This window comes from Poromitra crassiceps (genome assembly GCF_964638095.1).
Source record: "Poromitra crassiceps genome assembly, chromosome: 7".
In the NCBI taxonomy this organism is placed as follows: domain Eukaryota; kingdom Metazoa; phylum Chordata; class Actinopteri; order Beryciformes; family Melamphaidae; genus Poromitra; species Poromitra crassiceps.
Genome location: NC_139628.1, coordinates 13,056,606 through 13,076,605, shown reverse-complemented (window position 1 = coordinate 13,076,605; position 20,000 = coordinate 13,056,606). Strand labels below are relative to the sequence as shown.

Genomic DNA, 20,000 nt, shown 5'->3' with positions numbered 1-20,000 from the left:
AGATAAAACATGATTAAGCAAATATGAAAAACACTTCTTCAAACCCTAACAATCCCTACTTTTTTTCATATTTTACCTTATACATTTGTTTCTCTCATATTCAGATGCAGGTTAACTTGTTATTCACATTTTCTAACCTCATCGTCATTTATAAAACATAAGTACTTGGCTTTACAGTTTGGTTTGATCGTTGGGACGTGTGTAATCTTCTTGTACTGCTTCCACTTGCTGCAACATGACATATTGTACAAATGCATTTGACACCAGCCGGGTTGTCAAAACTTTAACACCTGAAATGCAACAAGCCATAAATATGCACATCACGATAATTACACACAGGACAATGATTCCTCCTCTGATCAGCCTCTGGACCCAGCTGCCCGACCACAACCAGCTGAACCAATCATAGGTAGTACCAGCATGGTCTGCGGTCATGGCTTTCTGCAGAGCCAGCAGTCGGTCCATCGCAGCAGTCATATTCGGGGAATGTACTTCATCAGTAATGTATGTACAACAAGTTGTATTCAATAGCACACAGGTCCCTCCTGAAGCAGCTGTGAGCAAGTCTAAGGCCATTCGGTTTTGCATTACCATAGTGCGTAGTGCGCTAATTTCACGATTTTGGGCATTTTCAATTATTATGGACGCATTCATAAACACGCCCAGGCGGTAATCAACCGTCTCAAGTCTTAACATGTTCTTGGCCACGCCTACCCAAGGGAACAGAGCTAGCATGACTTTGGTACCTTGATTCCAATGCTTAAATTCAGCTGGAACATCTGTCCCATAAATCGAATCATGTGGTTTGAACTGGGGCACCTCCCTCTTCCTGCGCAGACCAGTCGGGGTTCCAGTTTTGCTCTCGGTCCCCAGGAAGAAGGTGTGGTCTGATACAAAAATGGGTGTGCACATTCCTGTCCAATTTACAGGTAACACAGGATATGCATTAGCTCCACACAGCCACCAGCCCCCCATCACCCAAAATGTGCCGTTTGATGCCGCATCAGACTGTACTGGGGCGCCTTCCCCTTGCGTAAGGGCACGGTTATCCACACAGTCTGAAAAGGAAAGGTTTCCCACGGGAATAGACCCAATTGTCTGCCGGTAACACATAGCGTGTCTACCTACTTTCCCTTCCATAATCACTCTCTGGGGGCGCATTCTTCCTTTTTGGGGACGAATGGTCAGGTTAAAGTTTACCCAAAACTCTAAATCACATACTCCCTTCTTTAAGCCTGTGCTATAGGGGTCTGTGTCATTGACTATGATGCGGTAGGATTGGTAACCTACCCCTGCCATGCTGGCAAAACACTTAGCCTGCGCCTTGCTCATAGCTCTCCCATAGAGAGTAACCTGGTCAGATGAGAGAGGCATTTTTGAACACACATAGCAATCATTTTTATCAAAGCTCTTTGCTAATTTATGCACATAAGCGTACCACTTATTTCTAAATCTTGGTTGTGCGTTATCTTCTTCCTCTGGGCTCCACGGGTCTTGTCGGTATGTCCACCTCTTGTCTCTGTCCGGTAGTGGACTGTCACTTGTCAGTCTGATAATCATCAGTGTTACTGCGACTGCGAACAGTCCAATCAGTGCCCTTCCAAACATCTAAGTGCTAGTGGCTCAGCTGTTTTCTTCACCGAATTGAGACTAGCACTTCACTAGAAGGCCACCCTTTGTAGTCGGACTTCCTGCCACTAACCGTCGGTTGTCTGGAAAGGTATCACCTTTTTGCAATGTGTCTGATGAATCCACGTGTCTCTTTCAGCGATCTTCAGGGCAGTCGGAGTGGTCAGCAGGACTTTGTAGGGGCCGATCCAACGTGGACTGAACCAGCTCTTTCGCTTGATCTCTTTGATGAGGACTTCGTCACCTGGGTCGACACGAGTGTCCTGTAGGGCAGAAGAAATCTCTGGCAATTTATTTGCACGAGCCACTACAGTGTTTTTAAAGAGTTTGCACATCCAGTCTGCCAATGTGTTCTCAGACTCCGCCTCATCTGTTTCTCTGACGTCATCTACTATAGGCAGTCTAAACTGTCTTCCTTTTACAATTTCAAACGGTGACAAGCCCTGTTGTGTGGGTGTGATTCTCATGTACATTTCCACTAAGGAAATACAGTCTACCCATGGTCTTCCTGTCTGTTCCATGGCTTTCCTAAGTCTTAGCTTTATTGTACCGTTAGTCCTCTCGACCAATCCGGCGCTCTGGGGGTGGTAAGCACAATGGTGTTTCAGTTGGATGTCTAAATGTTTTGACATCTGTGAAACTATCTCATTCACAAAATGTGTCCCATTGTCGCTGTATATTTTCTCTGGGATTCCATGGTTTGGTATTATAACTTTGCAGATAGCTTTCGCTACTGTAATGGCGTCAGCATTCTTGGCTGGGATTATTTCAACCCATTTAGAGAAAGGACATATCAGGACTAAACAATACTTATATCCTTGGCATGGATTTAGTTGAATAAAATCCATATGTAAATATTGCCACGGAAATGATGCTGCAGGGAACTTTCCTCTCGCAGGTCTCTCATTTCCCTGTGAATTATGTCTACAACATATCATACATGATCTACAAAATTGTTTTGAAAATTTTGTGTAGTTATATGTGTAGAAGTGTTTGCCTATGGTCTCTACCATGCCCCCTGTTGACACATGGCAAGGACCATGTGTCAAAATAGCCGCAGTCTGATAGAGGCTCATAGGCAAAACCCACTTGTCTTGTATTCTGTAGAGGCCATCTTCATCTAGTTGTGCTTTGTCTGCTAACCATTTCACTCTTTCTCTTTCAGGTGCGTTTTGCTGCATGTCTCTCAAGACCTCAATCGGGATAGGTTCTGTGGGTTCCTGTTGTTGTACAAGGATGTGAAACCCATATCTGCCGACCGCAGCTTCTTTTGCTACTCTGTCTGCGTAGGCGTTACCACGTGATGTCATATCTTTTCCACTTGTGTGAGCAGCACATTTGCATATGGCAAGTTTCCTTGGTAATAACACGGCTGCCAAAAGATCTGTGAGTAGGCTTGCATGTGTTACTGGCTTTCCTGTTGAGGTTTGCATACCCCTACGGGCCCATTGGGCTGCAAACACATGTATAGTCGAGTGTGCATACTGAGAGTCAGTCCAGATTGTGACATCTTTTCCTTCTGCTTTTTTGCACGCCATGCTTAGTGCTACAAGCTCAGCTGCCTGTGCTGAAAATGTGTGTGGCAGTTGGCCTGCTTGCACAACTTCCTTGTTTGTGACTACTGCATAGCCTGTTTGATTTGCTCCAGATAGATTTTTAGAGCTTGAGCCATCCACAAACCATACTTCGCCATCTGTTAACGGGGTGTCTTTTAAATCTGGGCGTGGTAGGCATGTCATCTCTGTTTGTGTCTTACAACAATGCTCACTGCCATCATCAGGTGTAGGGAGCAATGTTGCAGCATTTAGAACTGTGCATCTTTTGATAGTAATGTGAGCTTGGGACATTAGAGTGGCTGTTAGTGCTAGATATCGAGCTGGCGATAGGAAAGACATTTTTGTTTCATTCAACAGCATGGAGACCGCATGCGGTACCATAAGTGTCAGTGGATGAAACAAAACTATCTCTGCTGTAGCATGGACTGCCATCGCCGCGGCGCAAACTGCTTGTACACAGAGGGGAAGTGCCATTGACACGGGATCAAGTCTCTTTGAGTAATAGCCTATTGGGCGTTGTTTGATTCCGTGTTTCTGGGTTAGGACAGATGTCATAAACCCATTCTTGCAATCTACCATTTGTGTGAACACTTTGCTGTAGTCAGGTAACGCGAGGACGCACGAGCTCACTAAACAATGTTTTGTTGTTGAAAACGCCTCATTAGCTGCAAACGTCCACTCAATTTCATTGCTCATTTTTAGATCGTTATCTCCATAGATGAGATCTAATAATGGCTGTGTCATTTCAGCGTAGTCAGGGACCCACGCTCTACAATAATTTGTCAATCCTAGGAATTGCATCATTTGGCGTTTGGTGCGGGGTCTTGGTGCATTCAGCACTGTTTGTTTTCTTGTGTCATGAATTTTCCTCCCATCCTTATTTAGACTATGGCCTAAAAAGATCACTTCCTCTTGCACAAACTGGAGTTTCTGTTTTGACACTTTGTTCCCTGTTTTCTCTAGGTGCTTCAGCAAGTCTATGGTTACTCTGGTGCATTCTTCTTTGGTTGGCGAGGCCACAAGAATGTCATCTACATAAACCAAAATTTGTGACGTCTGAGGGATGTGCAAGTTTGCGAGACAGTTTGCTATTTCTCTGGAAAAGATCGTGGGGCTATCAACAAAGCCTTGTGGTAGCCTCGTGTAACTGTATTTTACTCCACCAAAAGTGAAACCAAACCAACCTTGGGAGCTCTCCTCCACAGGTATAGAGAAAAATGCGTTGCTCAAGTCTACTACTGAAAAGTAGGCTTTGTTTGGTGTTAAACTATTCATTAGGGTGTGTGGATCGGGGACAGTGGGGGCAGTACTTTCCACTGCCTTATTGACAGCTCTTAAATCTTGAATCATTCTCCAGGACTGCTGGTCAGCTTTCCTTACAGGAAATATGGGTGTGTTGCAGGAAGCGTCTGGGCACTCCCGTAGGATGCCTGCTTTGACCATCTCTGCAATCACAGGTGTTATTCCTCTAATAGCATCTGGTTTCAGGGGGTATTGTCTCACATTGGGCCTGTAATGTGTCTTAGGTCTAACGCGCACAGGCTGAGCGTTGGCCATTTTTCCTACGTCGCTCTTCCCTTTGGACCATAATTTATCAGGGACTTGTTTTAATTCTTGTAATGCTTCATCTGTTAGTACACCTATAAATGAGTTACTTTGTTCACAGCATTCACTGTCTGGGCTGTGTTCCAATGAGTTTTGTGACTCATTAAATAACTCACATCATGTTTGTTCTATCGGGGCGAGGTGTGCTCTCGGGGTCATTGTTACAGTGAATCCTAAGTGTTTTCTTCTAATCCCTTTATGCTGTTGCCACCCATCTGTGTCATCCTCCCACTGGGTTATTTCCTCCCCCCTCGCGGCTACTTTAGCTACGTTCTTCAATTTTACTCCTGGGGCGCGTGCTAGGGACATGTGTGGTATTTGGCCATATCCCATTAGTTTCTCTGCAGGGGGAGGTACTATTACAGCCACTGCTGCGTTTCCCTCCGTGTCCTCGTAGAGGGCTTTGAATGTCACTTTCTGTGGCCCTAATTGATTGATCTTTTGGTCAAACTCGTTGTCTGGGCCAGGGGTGCGTTTATAACGTAAAGTCACATGCAGTTTGTCTGGTCCCAGTGTCTCTTGAAATTCAGTCGGGGTGAGCATGGCTAACAGTTGGTCAGCTGTTCTAGTTATATCTGGATTTGGCATGTCTAGAGCCCAATAGTAATGTGGCTCTCCTACGGCCTGATGAACTAGTATTTGATCTGATATTGTCTGTCCTGGGCCGGCTGCCCGCATTCCTCCAGTCACCGGTACTAGACTAATTTTTAGTTTCTCCATTCCATCTCTCCCCAAAAGGTTCACTGGGCACTCTTTGATAAGTATAAATGTCATTTTAATTTGTGTGTCTGAATCCTCATCAATCATGTCTAGGGCTTTTGATATAGGTCTCTGATTTACCTGGCCATTTGCCGATTTTACATATATAACTCCTGTCTGGGGCCACATATTAGGGACTTCCTCTTTTAGGACTGATGTATCTGCTCCACTATCGCATAGGAAGGTGATTTGTTTTCCATTGATTAATAGGGTGCGGGTTGGCTTAACAGTTGTTTTTGAGAGGCTCAGGAGAACTTCTGCTAAATCTATCTGTACTGCCTGCTCTTCCCCTTTTAGTCAGTCCTGGTAATACCCAGAGTTTTGCTGGGGTGGGCCTTGATTATCCCTATTGCCACTGTATGGCTGTTGGTGATACCCTCCCCGATTTCCACCCTGGGCCCCCTGATTTTGTTCCTGTCCTTCTTCACTCATCTGTTCTCTGCACTCCCTAGCCATGTGCCCCTCTTTCCCACACCGGTAGCATAGGAACTTTCCAAACTCATTCCTTCCTCCACGGCCCCCTCTTCCGTTCCCGCGGCCTCTACCGCCGCCTCTGCCTCTGCCTCTGCCTCTGGCTCCACCCATAAAGAACACCTCACTGTCTCCGTCCTCTGACAGGAAGACTGCAACTGATTTCTTTTTCCTTTTTTCTTGAATGATGTCTGCACCTTGTTCTGCGTAATCTATGCAGTCTCCTACTGAGCATGTTCTGTGGTGTACACAGTGTTTTTTAATGAAGTCAGTGATGCCTGGGGAGAATCCATTCATGAGGGCCAACTTAAGCTGTTGTTGGTATGCTGTATCTGCCTCCGCTGCATAGGCTATCCCACTGTGGTCTCTGAAGCATTCTTCCATTCTGGTGCGGAAATTTTGTACACTTTCTTTCTCTTCTTGTCTGCATGAGGATATTTTAGTGAAGTCCAGGCGTTTCTGGAACACCACTTGTACGCGATCGAGTACTAGGTCTAGTGCAGCCACCAGACCAGCGTTTCCTGCAACGAAACACACAGGTGGATTCTGTGCATCTAACCCTGTGAATACTCCCTTCACTCTCCCGTACTCATGGCCAAAAATCCCCATCAGGGCTTGCACGACTTCTAGTCCATTCAATTGAAATGATTGGACCAGAGCTCTGAAGTCTGCGCTAAATTTCACTGGGTCCTTTCTGTATGGGGTGAGTCCCTCGCATGCCTTAGTGCATTCTTCCTTAGTCCAGGGGCGGTACACTGAGATAGTCTGATCAATATCTCGATCTGCCCCTGCGCCTACTCCAAAGTGGGGGTTTGCCACTTGTATTAGGGGGAATGCGCTAGCCGCCTTTTCCTCACCTTTTTCCTTACTGGGGGCGCTACCTCCTACTGCACCTAGGTCCTCATCCTCATCCTCATACAGCCCTTTTGTGCTAGGGTATAGTGGGGCGTATGGTGGGGGTTTCTCCTCCCTAATCTTTCTCAGTCTCCGCCCCATCATAGGAGAGGAGCCTGCCATTGGGTCTAACAGCAACCCTTTCATTGTGGCTGAGGTAGATAATTTTTTTAGCTCCCTCTGCACTCTGATGTCTCTCTGTCTCCTTTTCTCTTCTTCCTCTTCTCTCACTTTCTGCTCATCTTCCCTTGCTTTCTCCATTATTATTCTCATCGCCTCGTAAGGGGATGAGTTTGTCTCCTCATCTGCACCAATCGAAACTGATGCAGCCACTGTACTACGTATCTTTTTTTTCTCTTTCTCCACTTCTCTTTTGTCTGCCTGTTCAACCCAGATGGCTGCACATTTTATCTGGGCTCCTAACTTTGCTCTTGCTTTTCCCTTCTTGCATGCTGCTGTGGCCACCAGTGTAGCCATTAAGTCATCACATTGCTCTTTTCCTAACTTTCCTTCAAACTTGTATTTGTCCCACCATTTTTTGCAATAGATCGTACTGCCAGGGCTAAACATAGCCATGAACTTTACATCGCCAGGCATTTCAGATTTCCCTTGCCCACTTCCCATAATTGCTTTTACTCAATGTGTTCTTACTAGACTACTTGTTTTTCAGAACCTAAGTTCCTAATTCACCACTTAGTGCGCTCCAATCGACCGCAGAGTTTCTGTTATCACCGCTTAGGTTTCCGCTCTGCGCGTTGGTTCACACTTGGCAACAAGTATCACACAGTCACTTCATTCACCACAAGTACTTTCACTTCTCTTATTTTAACCTCCTCTCCTGGGAGAACTATAGTTTTCTTTCACAAACCTCCTTTAGGTGGAGAAACCTTATATTTACCGTGTATCTTTGGTCTGTGGTTAGATCTGGATTCCCGTCAATCGTTCCTGAAGAGAAGAAGGTTGGACAGGTCTAATTCACCGGCCTGGCCACGAATTCACGTCCCAGGACTTTTTCAGGATCGGCTATGGACCCCGGCTGTCGACAGACTTCGGTGCGTCGTCCCTCCCTCTCTCCTGGTCAACGATGTTGGGATCCGGCTCGAAGGACCAATAATGTTGGGGATATTTTTACCAGATGAAGCGCTTGGTTGTAAGACAAGCTTCCCCAGGTTCTTTCACCAAGATCTTTAACCCACTCAGACCACAGATAGACAGACTCGAGTTCTCAGTTTTTACTTGCAAGCAAGGAGACAGTGTCGAGCGGCTCTCTGCACGACTCCAAGACACTTCTGCTCTCCATGCTCCGTGCTTAGTCTTTTATTTACTCGTGGTTACACATGAAGCAACATGAAGAAATGATCCTCCCAGTTCCTGTTTATCAGATAGTACACGTATGCATAATTTCAACACACATCAACAACGGTTGGACTGAACGCTGACCGCGCGAGCTGTTATTCTGCAACGTTAGATGAAGACTTCCTCATTTTAAAGCACAGCAAACACAAGTGAACATCCTTTTTACATAGGTCATCTCATTTTGACAGAGACACACACATGACAGTTCCATTTCTGCACAAGCTGTAAAATATATAGGTCACAGTGCAGTAAACCGTTCAGTCAGCAGAGTGGCAGAAAACAGCCAACAGATAAAACATGATTAAGCAAATATGAAAAACACTTCTTCAAACCCTAACATTTAGCGATGCGAGGAAAGGAGAGATGAGAGCATCTCATGTTGGCCCAGCAAGTCGCTGGCGCCATTTATTTCCTACAGCGTGTGTTGACATGGTTGGGCTAGCTAACGTGTAGCAGTTAGCCAGCTGTTGTCTGTTGCTCCCCAGAGGGGAGACTAGAATAGACCCCCCCCCCCAGAAAGCACAAGTACGGAAAACAATAATGTACACACAAGCATGCAAAATAAGACAAACCAAACTAGCCCGTGGGGTGTGAGGCGTGCGGGACAGGCGAAACGGCGCTGTCGAACAGGTGTGGAACGTTTACAGGCAGGCAGGATGGGGAAGTCAGCTTGAGGCATGGCGCCGTGGCATGGCATGGCATGGCATGGCGTGGCGCTGTATGGCGTGGCGTGGCGTGGCATGGCTTCGGATCGGAGCTGTAGTGATGGCCGCTGAAGCTGGAACCGTCGCTGGAGGGAAATTTAACAGCTGATGGAGCTGCTGCCATGGTCGCCAAGTCGTGGTCGTAGCGGTGGAAGATGGTTCCGTAGAGGCCTCGTGGCTGTTGCGGTGTGACCGGTTCTGACAGACGGCCAGGCGACCCCGGTGCATCCCCTCGTAAGGCGGCACGAAGGGAAACGGGCAACCGGCAGGCGTAAAGAGTCAAGCTGCAACACACCGCTCCGCTGGGCGTGGTACACTGATAAGCTCCGGGGTGTCTCACTGCGTGGAAGGTGCAGGGAGAGCAGGTCCGCAGGGCGAGCAGGTCCGCAGGGCGCCGGTCGTGCAGAGGTCACATGGGGCGGTGAAGATGTACCTGCAGGCTGCCTCACTCTGTGGACAGAATTAAGTCCACAGGGAACAGCGGCAGCAGGTCGGCAGGGAGGTGGTCCCCTCCAGGGCTGGCGAGATGAAAGGACGAGGCAGCTGCAGTTAGCATCGTGGTGGCTAACTCGGTGGCCCGGGCTGAGCTGTCGAGAACTAACCTTGTGGTTAGCATCATGGCGGCTGGCGCTGGCGCAGCTGGGCCCTCGTTGTCGAGAGCTACAGTAGGTGAATGGCATAGAGGTTGTGGTTGTGTCCGGGAGAGCTAGCATTGTGTCGGCTAACATTGGCACCGAGGTCTGCATGGGCGGAGAACTAGCGCGGTGTAGGCTAGTGTCACTGTCCACCGGCGCTCGCTGAAGCGGTAGCAACAAAACAGGGTCACCAGTTTAACGATGCGAGGAAAGGAGAGACGAGGGGATCTCGTGTTGGACCAGCAAGACACTGGTCTTCCTCATCTCTAACATTTTACAGCAGCTTAGTGTTGACATGGATGGGCTGGCTAACAGCAGGAGCAGGAGCTATAGTTGTTGTAGGAGCTAGCTAGTTGTTGTAGCTAGGAGCTAGCTAGTTGTTGTAGCTAGGAGCTAGCTAGTTGTTGTAGCTGTGTGCTGTGGTCTGTCGCTCCCCTGAGGGGAGACTAGAGACTGCTGAGCGAAACCAGAACATTGCATTATATAGTCCAACCCCCGAGTCATGTGACTCAGTCCAACTTGCACATGTGGTTCATCCCCTCATCCACTAGTGTTCTCCAGTCATGCATGAATCATGAATGAATTGATGTTCAATTGTGAGCACATCTTTCATGAATCCCATCCATGTAAATCCATGTAGGATTTTCTTATTTTCCTCTTTGAGCAAGAACACATAAAATTCATATATGAGGTTCAAGCATTCTTACATACAGAAGTGGCATTTATCTCCCTCTCTTTTACTCCTCTCCTCTCTTTCTCGTCCTCCTCTCTCTCCCTCCTCTCCTCCTCTCCTCTCTCTCTCCTCTCCTCTCTTTCTCCTCCCCTCTTTCTCTCTCCTCTCCTCTCTTTCTCCTCCCCTCTCTCTCCCTCCTCTCCTCTCCTCATCTCCTCTCCTCTTTCTCCTCCTCTCCTCTCTTTCTCCTCCTCCTCTCCCTCCCCTCCTCTCCTCCTCTCTCTCTCCTCCCCTCTTCCTCCTCCTCTCCTCTCTTTCTCCTCCTCTCCTCTCTCTCTCCTCCCCTCTTTCTCCTCCTCTCCTCTCTCTCTCCTCCCCTCTTTCTCCTCCTCTCCTCTCTTTCTCCTCCTCTCCTCTCTCTCTCCCTCCTCTCCTCTCTCTCTCTCTCCTCTCCTCTCTTTCTCCTCCTCCTCTCTCTCTCTCTCCCTCATCTCCTCCTCTCCTCTCTCTTTCTCCTCCTCCTCTCTCTCCCTCCTCTCCTCTCTCCTTCTCTCTCTCTCCTCCTCTCTCTCCCTCCTCTCCTCCCTCTCTCCTCATCTCCTCTCTCCTCCTCTCTCTCTCTCTCTCCTCTCCTCTCTTTCTCCTCCCCTCTCTCTCCCTCCTCTCCTCTCCTCCTCTCCTCTCCTCTTTCTCCTCCTCTCCTCTCTCCTCCTCCTCTCTCTCCCTCCTCTCCTCTCCTCCTCTCTCTCTCCTCCCCTCTTTCTCCTCCTCTCCTCTCTTTCTCCTCCTCTCCTCTCTCTCTCCTCCCCTCTTTCTCCTCCTCTCCTATCTCTCTCCTCCCCTCTTTCTCCTCCTCTCCTCTCTCTCTCCTCCCGTCTTTCTCCTCTCTCTCTCCTCCCCTCTTTCTCCTCCTCTCCTCTCTTTCTCCTCCTCTCCTCTCTCTCTCCTCTCTCTCCCTCCTCTCCTCTCTCTCTCCTTCTCTCTCTCTCCTCTCCTCTCTTTCTCCTCCTCCTCTCTCTCTCTCTCCCTCCTCTCCTCCTCTCCTCTCTCTTTCTCCTCCTCCTCTCTCTCCCTCCTCTCCTCTCTCCTTCTCTCTCTCTCCTCCTCTCTCTCCCTCCTCTCCTCTCTCTCTCCTCATCTCCTCTCTCCTCCTCTCTCTCTCTCTCTCTCTCTCTCCTCCTCTCTCTCCCTCCTCTCTCTCTCCTCCTCTCCTCTCTCCCTCCTCTCTCTCTCCTCTCCTCTCTTTCTCCTCCTCTCAGATGGGCAGAGGGTTTCCTCCTCCACCTCCATGGACACAGTGTTAAAGAACGACTTCCAGCTCGTCATCAACGACGTCACGTACAGCGTGCGCTCGCCTCGCCGAGGTACAGTGTGACCGTTTCCCCTCTCCTCCTTTCCTGTTCAGTGTGAGAGGAAAAGTAAAAAAAAAATCACATAAAACGTCGCAAATTGCATCAGAATTTGTGAGAAAAGCCTCTGCAAAACCAGCATTTTGATCAATCACACAAAAACTCTGAAAGACCCATTTCATCAGTGACAGTTGTCCCAGAGCAGCGTCCAACTCAACTAAAAACACAATGGGCCCTATCTTCCCAAAAGCGCTCATTTAGCGTTTGCGCTCATTTAACCCCGTGCGCAATGCAAATTAGGGGTGGGCACAAGCGCATGCCTGTTATAACTGTACTGGGCATTGGCTGCCACATGCCAAAGCAGGCGTTTCAGCACTAAAATGTGGGGATAGATGGCATTATCCTATCGTCAGCAGCTATCCTATCGTCAAGAGATTTGAAAAGGACCTCTTACGTGCAAATTCCTCGCTGTGCTGAGAGCGCAGCGTAATCTCTGTGCAGCGCAGCGCAGTGCAAAGTAAAATTAATTTAGGATATGTCATTACGCACAGCCTTGCCACGCCAAGACATCAAATTATGCTGCTCAGTGAGGCAATCAACTATAACTCACTGAGAAACTTTTATCACATCGCAAAGAGGGAAATTAATTGAGAAAACTTCTTGGACAATGGACATAGGCTATTTACCGTCATAACCCGGAGGGTCGTTGGCACCACAGACGATCTGTCAATAAGCTCTCTGTCCTCGCACGAGTGAGTACACTCTATTACGCATGGAGAGAATTACAGCATATTGCATGCCTCGCGCAAACAGCCATTGCGAGACGGGAATCTGATTGGTTTTGATTGACGTAATGCTCAGCATTGCCTGGCCACACCCATGAATAATGCGGGTAGTTAAGACCGCCTAAATCGCGTTTGCGCAGGCATTTTGGGGCGTAGATGTCTAATTTGCGTCTGCAAACGTTTCCGCATCCACATCTACCAGACAATTATATTACTTTTAAACAGTTACATTTCTGTATAAATCATTACAATATGCTCCCGTGAGGTGGGGATGCTGCCGGCGCTGGGGTGCAAAACTCGGCATAACACCTGGACACTGGCGCAAGGCGGACTGCTATCTTCCCTGCCTTAAGGCACGCGCAAACAGGTGTGTAAGCGCTAATAGGGGATATCGCCTGTCGGAAGATAGGGCCCAGTGTGTCTCTCTCTCTCTCTCTCCAATTAAAGGTGCTTTATTGACATGATGTACATGTACACAAAGCTAGATATAAAGAAAGTAAAATAAAATACAACCAACTGCATATTAGATATAGATTCATCACAGAATATTTCTGGACAGTAACAAAACAATAGTGATAAATAAAACAAAAAAAGGCTTCATTCATTTATGTAGTACTTTTTATGATGTACTACATAAATGTATGAATGCATTCAACTCAAAAATCATGACACACTGCTCTCCCTTCAAAGTACACAAGCCACATTTAATAATAAAATGTATTGTATCGATATCGGTGATTCTGGGCCTGTATGACTTGGTATCAGATTGAAGCAAAAATTGTGTGGTATCGCCCACCGCTAACGCACAGTTGATTATCCTACATATCTCATTTACAGAACATTCTACCCCCCCTCTCTCTCTCTCTTTCTCCCCTCTCTCTCTGTCTCTCTCCATCCCCCCCCCCCACCCCCCCCCCCCCCCCCCCCCCTCCACCCCAGCCCCCTCAGAGTCTCACGAGCATGTGACGTGTCTGGATGATCTGAAGTGTGTGGTGCAGCTGCTGCACGCGGCTCTGAACCTGCCTGTGCACCAGCAGACCCTGCACACCCAACTGATGCTCCGCCAGGGGGCGCTGCAGCAGCAGCTGGAGCCGCTGGAGAAGGTAGGCCTACTGCAGGACTGCTACCCCTTTCACACCGTGATCCAACCCGCATTGATTTAGTCTTTGAAAGGATTCACCTGCGTTCAGTGTTGGGCATATTACTCAGTAATATTATTACTGTAATATTACTTTCTCCAGTAAGGAGTAATGTAAGTGATTACAATTTCCAAAACAGTTACAGTTACTAATCCATGTAACTTCAAGTTACTGCATTGCTTATATATAAATAAAGGGTATGCAGTTTGGCTGATTCTGGCAGCACCCAGGTTGCTACTGTAACTGGGCTCAGGACAAACTAATCTCATTGGTTCTGGAGTTACCTCTCGGCGAATGATTGGAATATTTGTAGCACAACCCCGCCCTGGCGCCCTCTGCTCCTACTAGCGTTACTTATTTCAATGACAGGCAACACAAGCTAGCTAGCTAGTTCACTAGCTCAGTAGTTTTTCAATACGCAAACCACCTGCTGAGTGTGTGTGTGTGTGTGTGTGTGTGTGTGTGTGTGTGTTTGTGTGCACGGACTAGCAACAGATGGAAATGGAATAGAACCAGTCGCTGACCCTCTCCTGGTTTGCCCAGAGCCAAAGAAGCTCTCAAAGAGTCTGCTATTGTGAGCTGGAGGATGGACTGGATAGTATTGTCGGTCTTCATGTTATTTGATAGGTTTTTGCCAAGTACAACTAAATAACTAGTGCTGTTGAGGTTATAGGAAATGAGGATTTTTAACTGATTGTTTATTAACTTTTAGAAATGAATATGCTTGGATAAGAGTCGTTGAATATTGTTCTGTCATAGGGATGGGTGGGCGTTCATAACGTCAGTACTCGAGTAATGTTTCCGCTGTTCGGGTACTCGCCCCACTCCCCACCCCTTTAGAAATGGTCTAGATCTACGCACGCATCGTCATATGGATCTGGCAGCATGAACTGCACAGACATCAAGTCAGCCAGAGTGTACAAGTACGTCATCTGCTTTGTTGCTTTCAAAATAAAACGCTTATTGTAACGTAACCTTTATTTATTTTGAGTAATGCGTTACAGCCACAGTTTCACGCCATATAACATCACAACGAGTATTTTGATACAAGGTTTGCTGCTTTGTTCGTTGAAATAGCCTTTTCGCCTCCAACGTGCATCAATAAGCTATTTACTTTTGTGTAACATTATTTTGAAAGTTTTAACCGGAAGTTTTCCAGCTCATCCCGAAAATGGTGGCTGGAGATATGCCCTCCATAACGTTAGTCACAAGAAATGTGGAGAAAGAAGCGCTTTTTGGGAGACAATCGCTTCATGGTGATCACTATTTAACTGCAGTTGTAACGTTAATCACACTGGTCAGTGGTCAGTTTTCACTTTTTGGCAGAACACTGGACCTTGTCATCCGTGGATTTATGTTAGTGTAACAGTGATCATAAAGTAAAATGGATCATACTGGACATTGGATAATGGACATGTACTGTATTGGAAACGAGCCTTCGCTTGTTTCACAACACTATTGTCTGCTCCGAAGCGCTAATGCTATCCATCCAACCATCGGAGATACTGTCTGAGGTCGGCTTTAGAGTTTAGACGTTAGCTTAGCGCCACCTCACCTAATATCAGACAGTTCCTCTCCTCACAAAAAATGCTTCAGGTAGCGCTTTTTCCATGCAAAAATGCAAACGTTATGTGTGAACAGCCCCATACACAGCAGATTACCCCTGCTCCGTCATTACCATAGTAATCACACAGACCCCCCCCCCCCCCCCGCCCGCGCGCGAGTACCCGGTTACTCATTCATAATAGAAGGAGAGTACTCAAGTATTTAAGCTTTAGCTTAAAATGCCCATCCCTAGTCTATCATGCACAGGTATTTCTCACCATGTAATATATTTGCCGTTGAAGTGATCAAAAAGGCCCCCGAAACAACAAGGTAAAAACATGCCCGCCACGCTATTTTGCAACGACATCGTCACTCCGCTGAGCGCCGCCCAGGACGATTGTGATTGGTTTAAAGGAATGAAAACAAGCTATAGCATTTTTCCCCTATAGATGGGTTTCTGTGCAATGTCATCACATAGATGCGCGCGCATCACCGGGGTAGAAAGCCGCTCCACACCATAGACTGTCTGCTCCACACACACGTTTGAGTTGAGAGGAGCCGAGCACAGTCAGGTGAGGCGTCAACAAGTCAAACACCCCTGACGGCACACTCACTGCTGCTTTTCTTCTTCTACAGTTTTGTTTAACAGCGGTTTGTAAACAAATTAAAACATGCATTAGCGCATACATGGGCAAACTACGGCCCGCGGGCCGAATGCGGCCCGCGGGCGCGACCTGTGTGGCCCGCGATGGAATTGCAAAAAAAAAAAAAAAAAAAAATTTACACAGTGCACCTGAACGCAACATGCAAGATACCCGCTGAATAAGTGTCCAAATGTTCATGTCATTCTGGCCAATACTCCACTTCTGTTATAGCATTTCAGTCGGAATATGGAATATCTTTCAATAATCTTTATGACTAAAAGGCTACATTGAATTAGAAATTTAAATAATTAACTCATTGGTTTTGGATTTATTTAGCTTCAAGACTGCATTTTTGTTCGTGTGACCCTCAACACAGGCTTTGATCATCCCGGGCCACTTACTGATACTTATGCTTAAATTAACCCACTCATATTCTGATTTATTTCAAGAAAAACATTTTGGCTAGTGGAAAATCTAATTGGCTGGTAACTTTAAAATCTAGCAGCCATATTGGCAGGTGGTCAAAAAAGTTAATTTCAAGCCCTGAGAGCAGGTGGTGACATAGGAGTGAGTGAGAAAAGGATGAAATATTGGTGGTTAAGACTGAATAATGACATCACAACTGTTAATTTAAAATGAGTTATTCCTCTAAACGTGGCTTCAAATGCACCAAATTTTTCACGCTGGCGCCGTTCGGCCCTCAGCAAAACCTGGTAGCGAGGACATTTTTTGTGGCCTCTCTATCATCAAAGTTACCCATCCATGGGTTACGGCATGACAATATTTGTTCGCCCCCCGGCAACAATCTGGGTTTCTCATGTGGCCCCCCATGAAAAATAATTGCCCACCCCTGCATTAGCGCCACCCACACTCACTGCTCAACTGACCCAGCCCTTCAGATGACTTATTTTATTGTTAATTTAGGCATTACAGGTGGTATTTATGTAAAATGTAGAGTGACAGCTTGGAATAGATATAACATTGAAGTTTCTACACTTCACTGTGGGTTTGTGATGCACCTGTGTTGAACCAATGGGCGATCAGCTCGATGCGTTTCTCATCATCCTCTGTCCCTGTGATGCGCACGCACCCACTAATGTTTATATACAAGAAACCCATCTATATCGGAATGATACTAAGGTTGAGCCAGACTATCCAGTGCTGGAGTCCAAGTAACCCTGGTGGAACGCTGGTCATTGGTTTGAAGGTGGTACTACTCCTACTGCTGCTACTACTACTATTACGACTACTACTACTACCACCACTACTACTACGGGTGACTACTACTACTACTACTATATTTGGCTCACTTTATGAATATGTGCATATGCGTGTGTATGTTTGTTAGGTGCGGGCCCAGATGGCGTCGGAGGCGGAGTCGAAATCGTCCATGTTGGCGTGGGGGGGGCTTGCCTACCTGTCATTGCAGGGAGGATTCCTGGGTTACCTCACCTGGTACTGCACACACAACACACGCACGCACGCGCGCGCACACACACACACACACACACACACACACGCACGCACGCGCACACACACACACACACACACACACACACGTTTTGAAAATGTTGGGCGGCGGTTGGTTTAGGCAATTGTGCAACTTGTGTTGCTTTTAGCTCATATGCCCAGTGCAAGGGCAAGGGCAAGGGTTATCTTTGCTAGTTTCTAGCACAGAAAATATTTTTTTTCTTCTTTTACCACTGGGTCAGTACATCAAAGGATGTGTTTCAGCGACACGATACGGCCCCTTGAATCTTCTTGGTGTGTTGCAGGCGTGTTGGGCAAGTCTAGATAGTTACTGATTACTCATTTAAAAATACAATTACTTCACTTATTACTTGGTTTCAAAAGTAATTTGTTACATTACTCGTTACTTTACTTTACTTTGCTTTTGCTACGCCAGTTCCGAAAAAGTGACATGCAACCTGTTTAACCAGCTCCTTTTACAACTGAATCCACATATTTGGAACAATAATTAACCTCAGAGCAGGAGTCAACATTCAGCCAAACTGCAGACTTATTTGCCTCAGACAAAAAAACAAATGGCCTCCTGGCAACGCAGAAGCTTCACATAGGACCGATCTCCACACTTCGTTTTAGCGCTGTGCCAGTAATAATAATAATAATAATAATCGGTCTTATATAGCGCTTTTCTTAATACTCAAAGACGCTTTACAATTAACAGCTAAACGTGTAACATAACTGAGGACAGGTGTTGGACAGACACATGTGGAGGTTAAGAAAGGGCAGGGGCAGGGTGGGGTTAGGTATTCGGGGCAGGACGGAACGGGGCAGACGGGACAGGACATATACATCTAGGGAGCTACAGGGTGGGAGGGATAGGGGAGGTGGATGATCAGATGTTATAGGCTTGCTTGAAGAGATGGGATTTAACTTGGTTTTTAAAAGAGGAGAGGGTGTCAGAGTTTCGGATGCTGGGGGGCAGGGAGTTCCAGAGGGTAGGGGCGGCAATGGCAAAGGCTCTGTCTCCGACGGTCCGATACTTGGTCTTGGTGATGGGGGTGAGAAGGTTGGCATCGGCAGAGCGGAGGCGGCGAGTGGGGGAGTGGTGGTGAAGGAGATCAGTCAGGTAGGAGGGGGCGAGGTTGTTGAGGGCTTTGTAGGTGATGAGGAGGATCTTGAAGTGAATACGTTGCTGTATGGGGAGCCAGTGGAGCTGACGGAGGATGGGGGTGATGTGTTCTCTGGAGCGGGATTGAGTGAGTAACCGGGCAGCAGAGTTCTGGACATATTGGAGTTTATGGAGGACGGTGGAAGGAAGGCCGTAAAGGATGCTATTGCAATAGTCTAATCTGGAGGTGATGAAGGCGTGAATGAGTGTTTCAGCGGCAGAGGGGGAAAGGGAGGGGCGGAGACGTGCAATGTTACGGAGGTGGAAGAAGGATGTTTTGGTGATGTTGTTGATGTGGGACTTGAAGGAGAGGGTGGGGTCCAGGATGATGCCGAGGTTGAGGGCCAGGGGGGAGGGGGTGACTGGACCGTCGATAGAAAGTGAGAAGTTCTGGGAGGTGGGGAGGAGGGGTTTGGGGCCAGTGATGATTATTTCAGTTTTATTGCAGTTAAGTTTCAGGAAGTTGGTGCTCATCCAGGTTTTTATTTCAGTGCTGGAGAATGTAGTGCAATAACGTGTAGTTACTTGGATTAGTAACTGTAATATAATTACTTTTTGAAAATTGTAAACCCTTACATTACTAGTTACTGGTAAAAGTAATAGAATTACAGTAACTAAGTTACTGCCCAACACTGGTTACAGGTACGTGTTTGCCTGGGACATCATGGAGCCGGTGACCTACTTCATCACCTACAGCACCAGCATGATGTTCTTCGCCTACTACGTCCTCACAAAGCAGGTACAGTAGGCCTACCACAGTGTGTGTGTGTGTGTGTGTGTGTGTGTGTGTGTCTTATAATTATGACTGATTCATACTTGTGTAATAAATGCAAGCCATCCGTTTTTGTAGCTCAGTACTACTACTACTACTATTTTATACATAGTATTACTATCCCCCCTAACACTCAAGGGATAGTAACATCTTGTCCTGTGTATTAATTAATCCCGCTTTATATGACGCTTAAATGCTGTCCTGTTTATTTAGAGATGTTCATGACAATTATTTGTGCTGTTATGGTTATTGGAAATTAAACTTGATTATAAACACACACCTAAACTAGCTACACTCAGGCCCGTATCTAGATATGAGGACAGGGAGGTCTGGACCTCCCCTAATATTTCAGAGAAAAAAATAAAAAAAGCTCCATGGAAAAGCATGAAAAACACGGGATCGCTTTTATTTCGAAACGAAAGGCACGTCAGGCAGGAAGTCATCTGACGCCACGTCCGCGGTAACTTGATTTCAATTGACAAGCGCAGGAGCCAGGACCAGATGGAGGAGAGAGCAGCATCGATGATGACTTTGTGTGTTGTGTACGGCTTGGGTTGTGTACCTGTGTTTGTAGGTGTCATTTTGATATGAATTTGGCTAAAACAGTTTGTGTTTGTTAGTTACAATTATGTTGACAGGAGAGCTGAGCAGGTGGTGACATGAAAGAGAATATACTGAATAATGACATCACAACAGTATAATCCTAATGTTGATTTAGAATGATATATTCCTCTAAATATGGCTAAAAAAGGTTAAAAAAAACTTTTTTTTTTTCATTTAAAATGATATATTACTCTAAATATGGCTAAAAAAGGGGGGGGGGGGGGAACCTTGCTGGACCTCCCCTAT

At 46.7% G+C, this 20,000-nt stretch overlaps 1 protein-coding gene across 1 annotated transcript in view; it reads left to right on the top strand.

The window, feature by feature from the left end:
* The window catches only part of LOC310780050 (calcium uniporter protein, mitochondrial-like), a 28,777-nt gene that overhangs the window by 3,123 nt on the left and 5,654 nt on the right, over nt 1-20,000 (top strand). The window contains exons 4-7 of the mRNA XM_083640588.1: nt 11,542-11,646; nt 13,356-13,519; nt 17,093-17,199; nt 19,022-19,118. Of these exons, the coding sequence (XP_083496714.1) occupies nt 11,542-11,646; nt 13,356-13,519; nt 17,093-17,199; nt 19,022-19,118 (473 nt within the window). The remainder of the gene's footprint in view (nt 1-11,541; nt 11,647-13,355; nt 13,520-17,092; nt 17,200-19,021; nt 19,119-20,000) is intronic.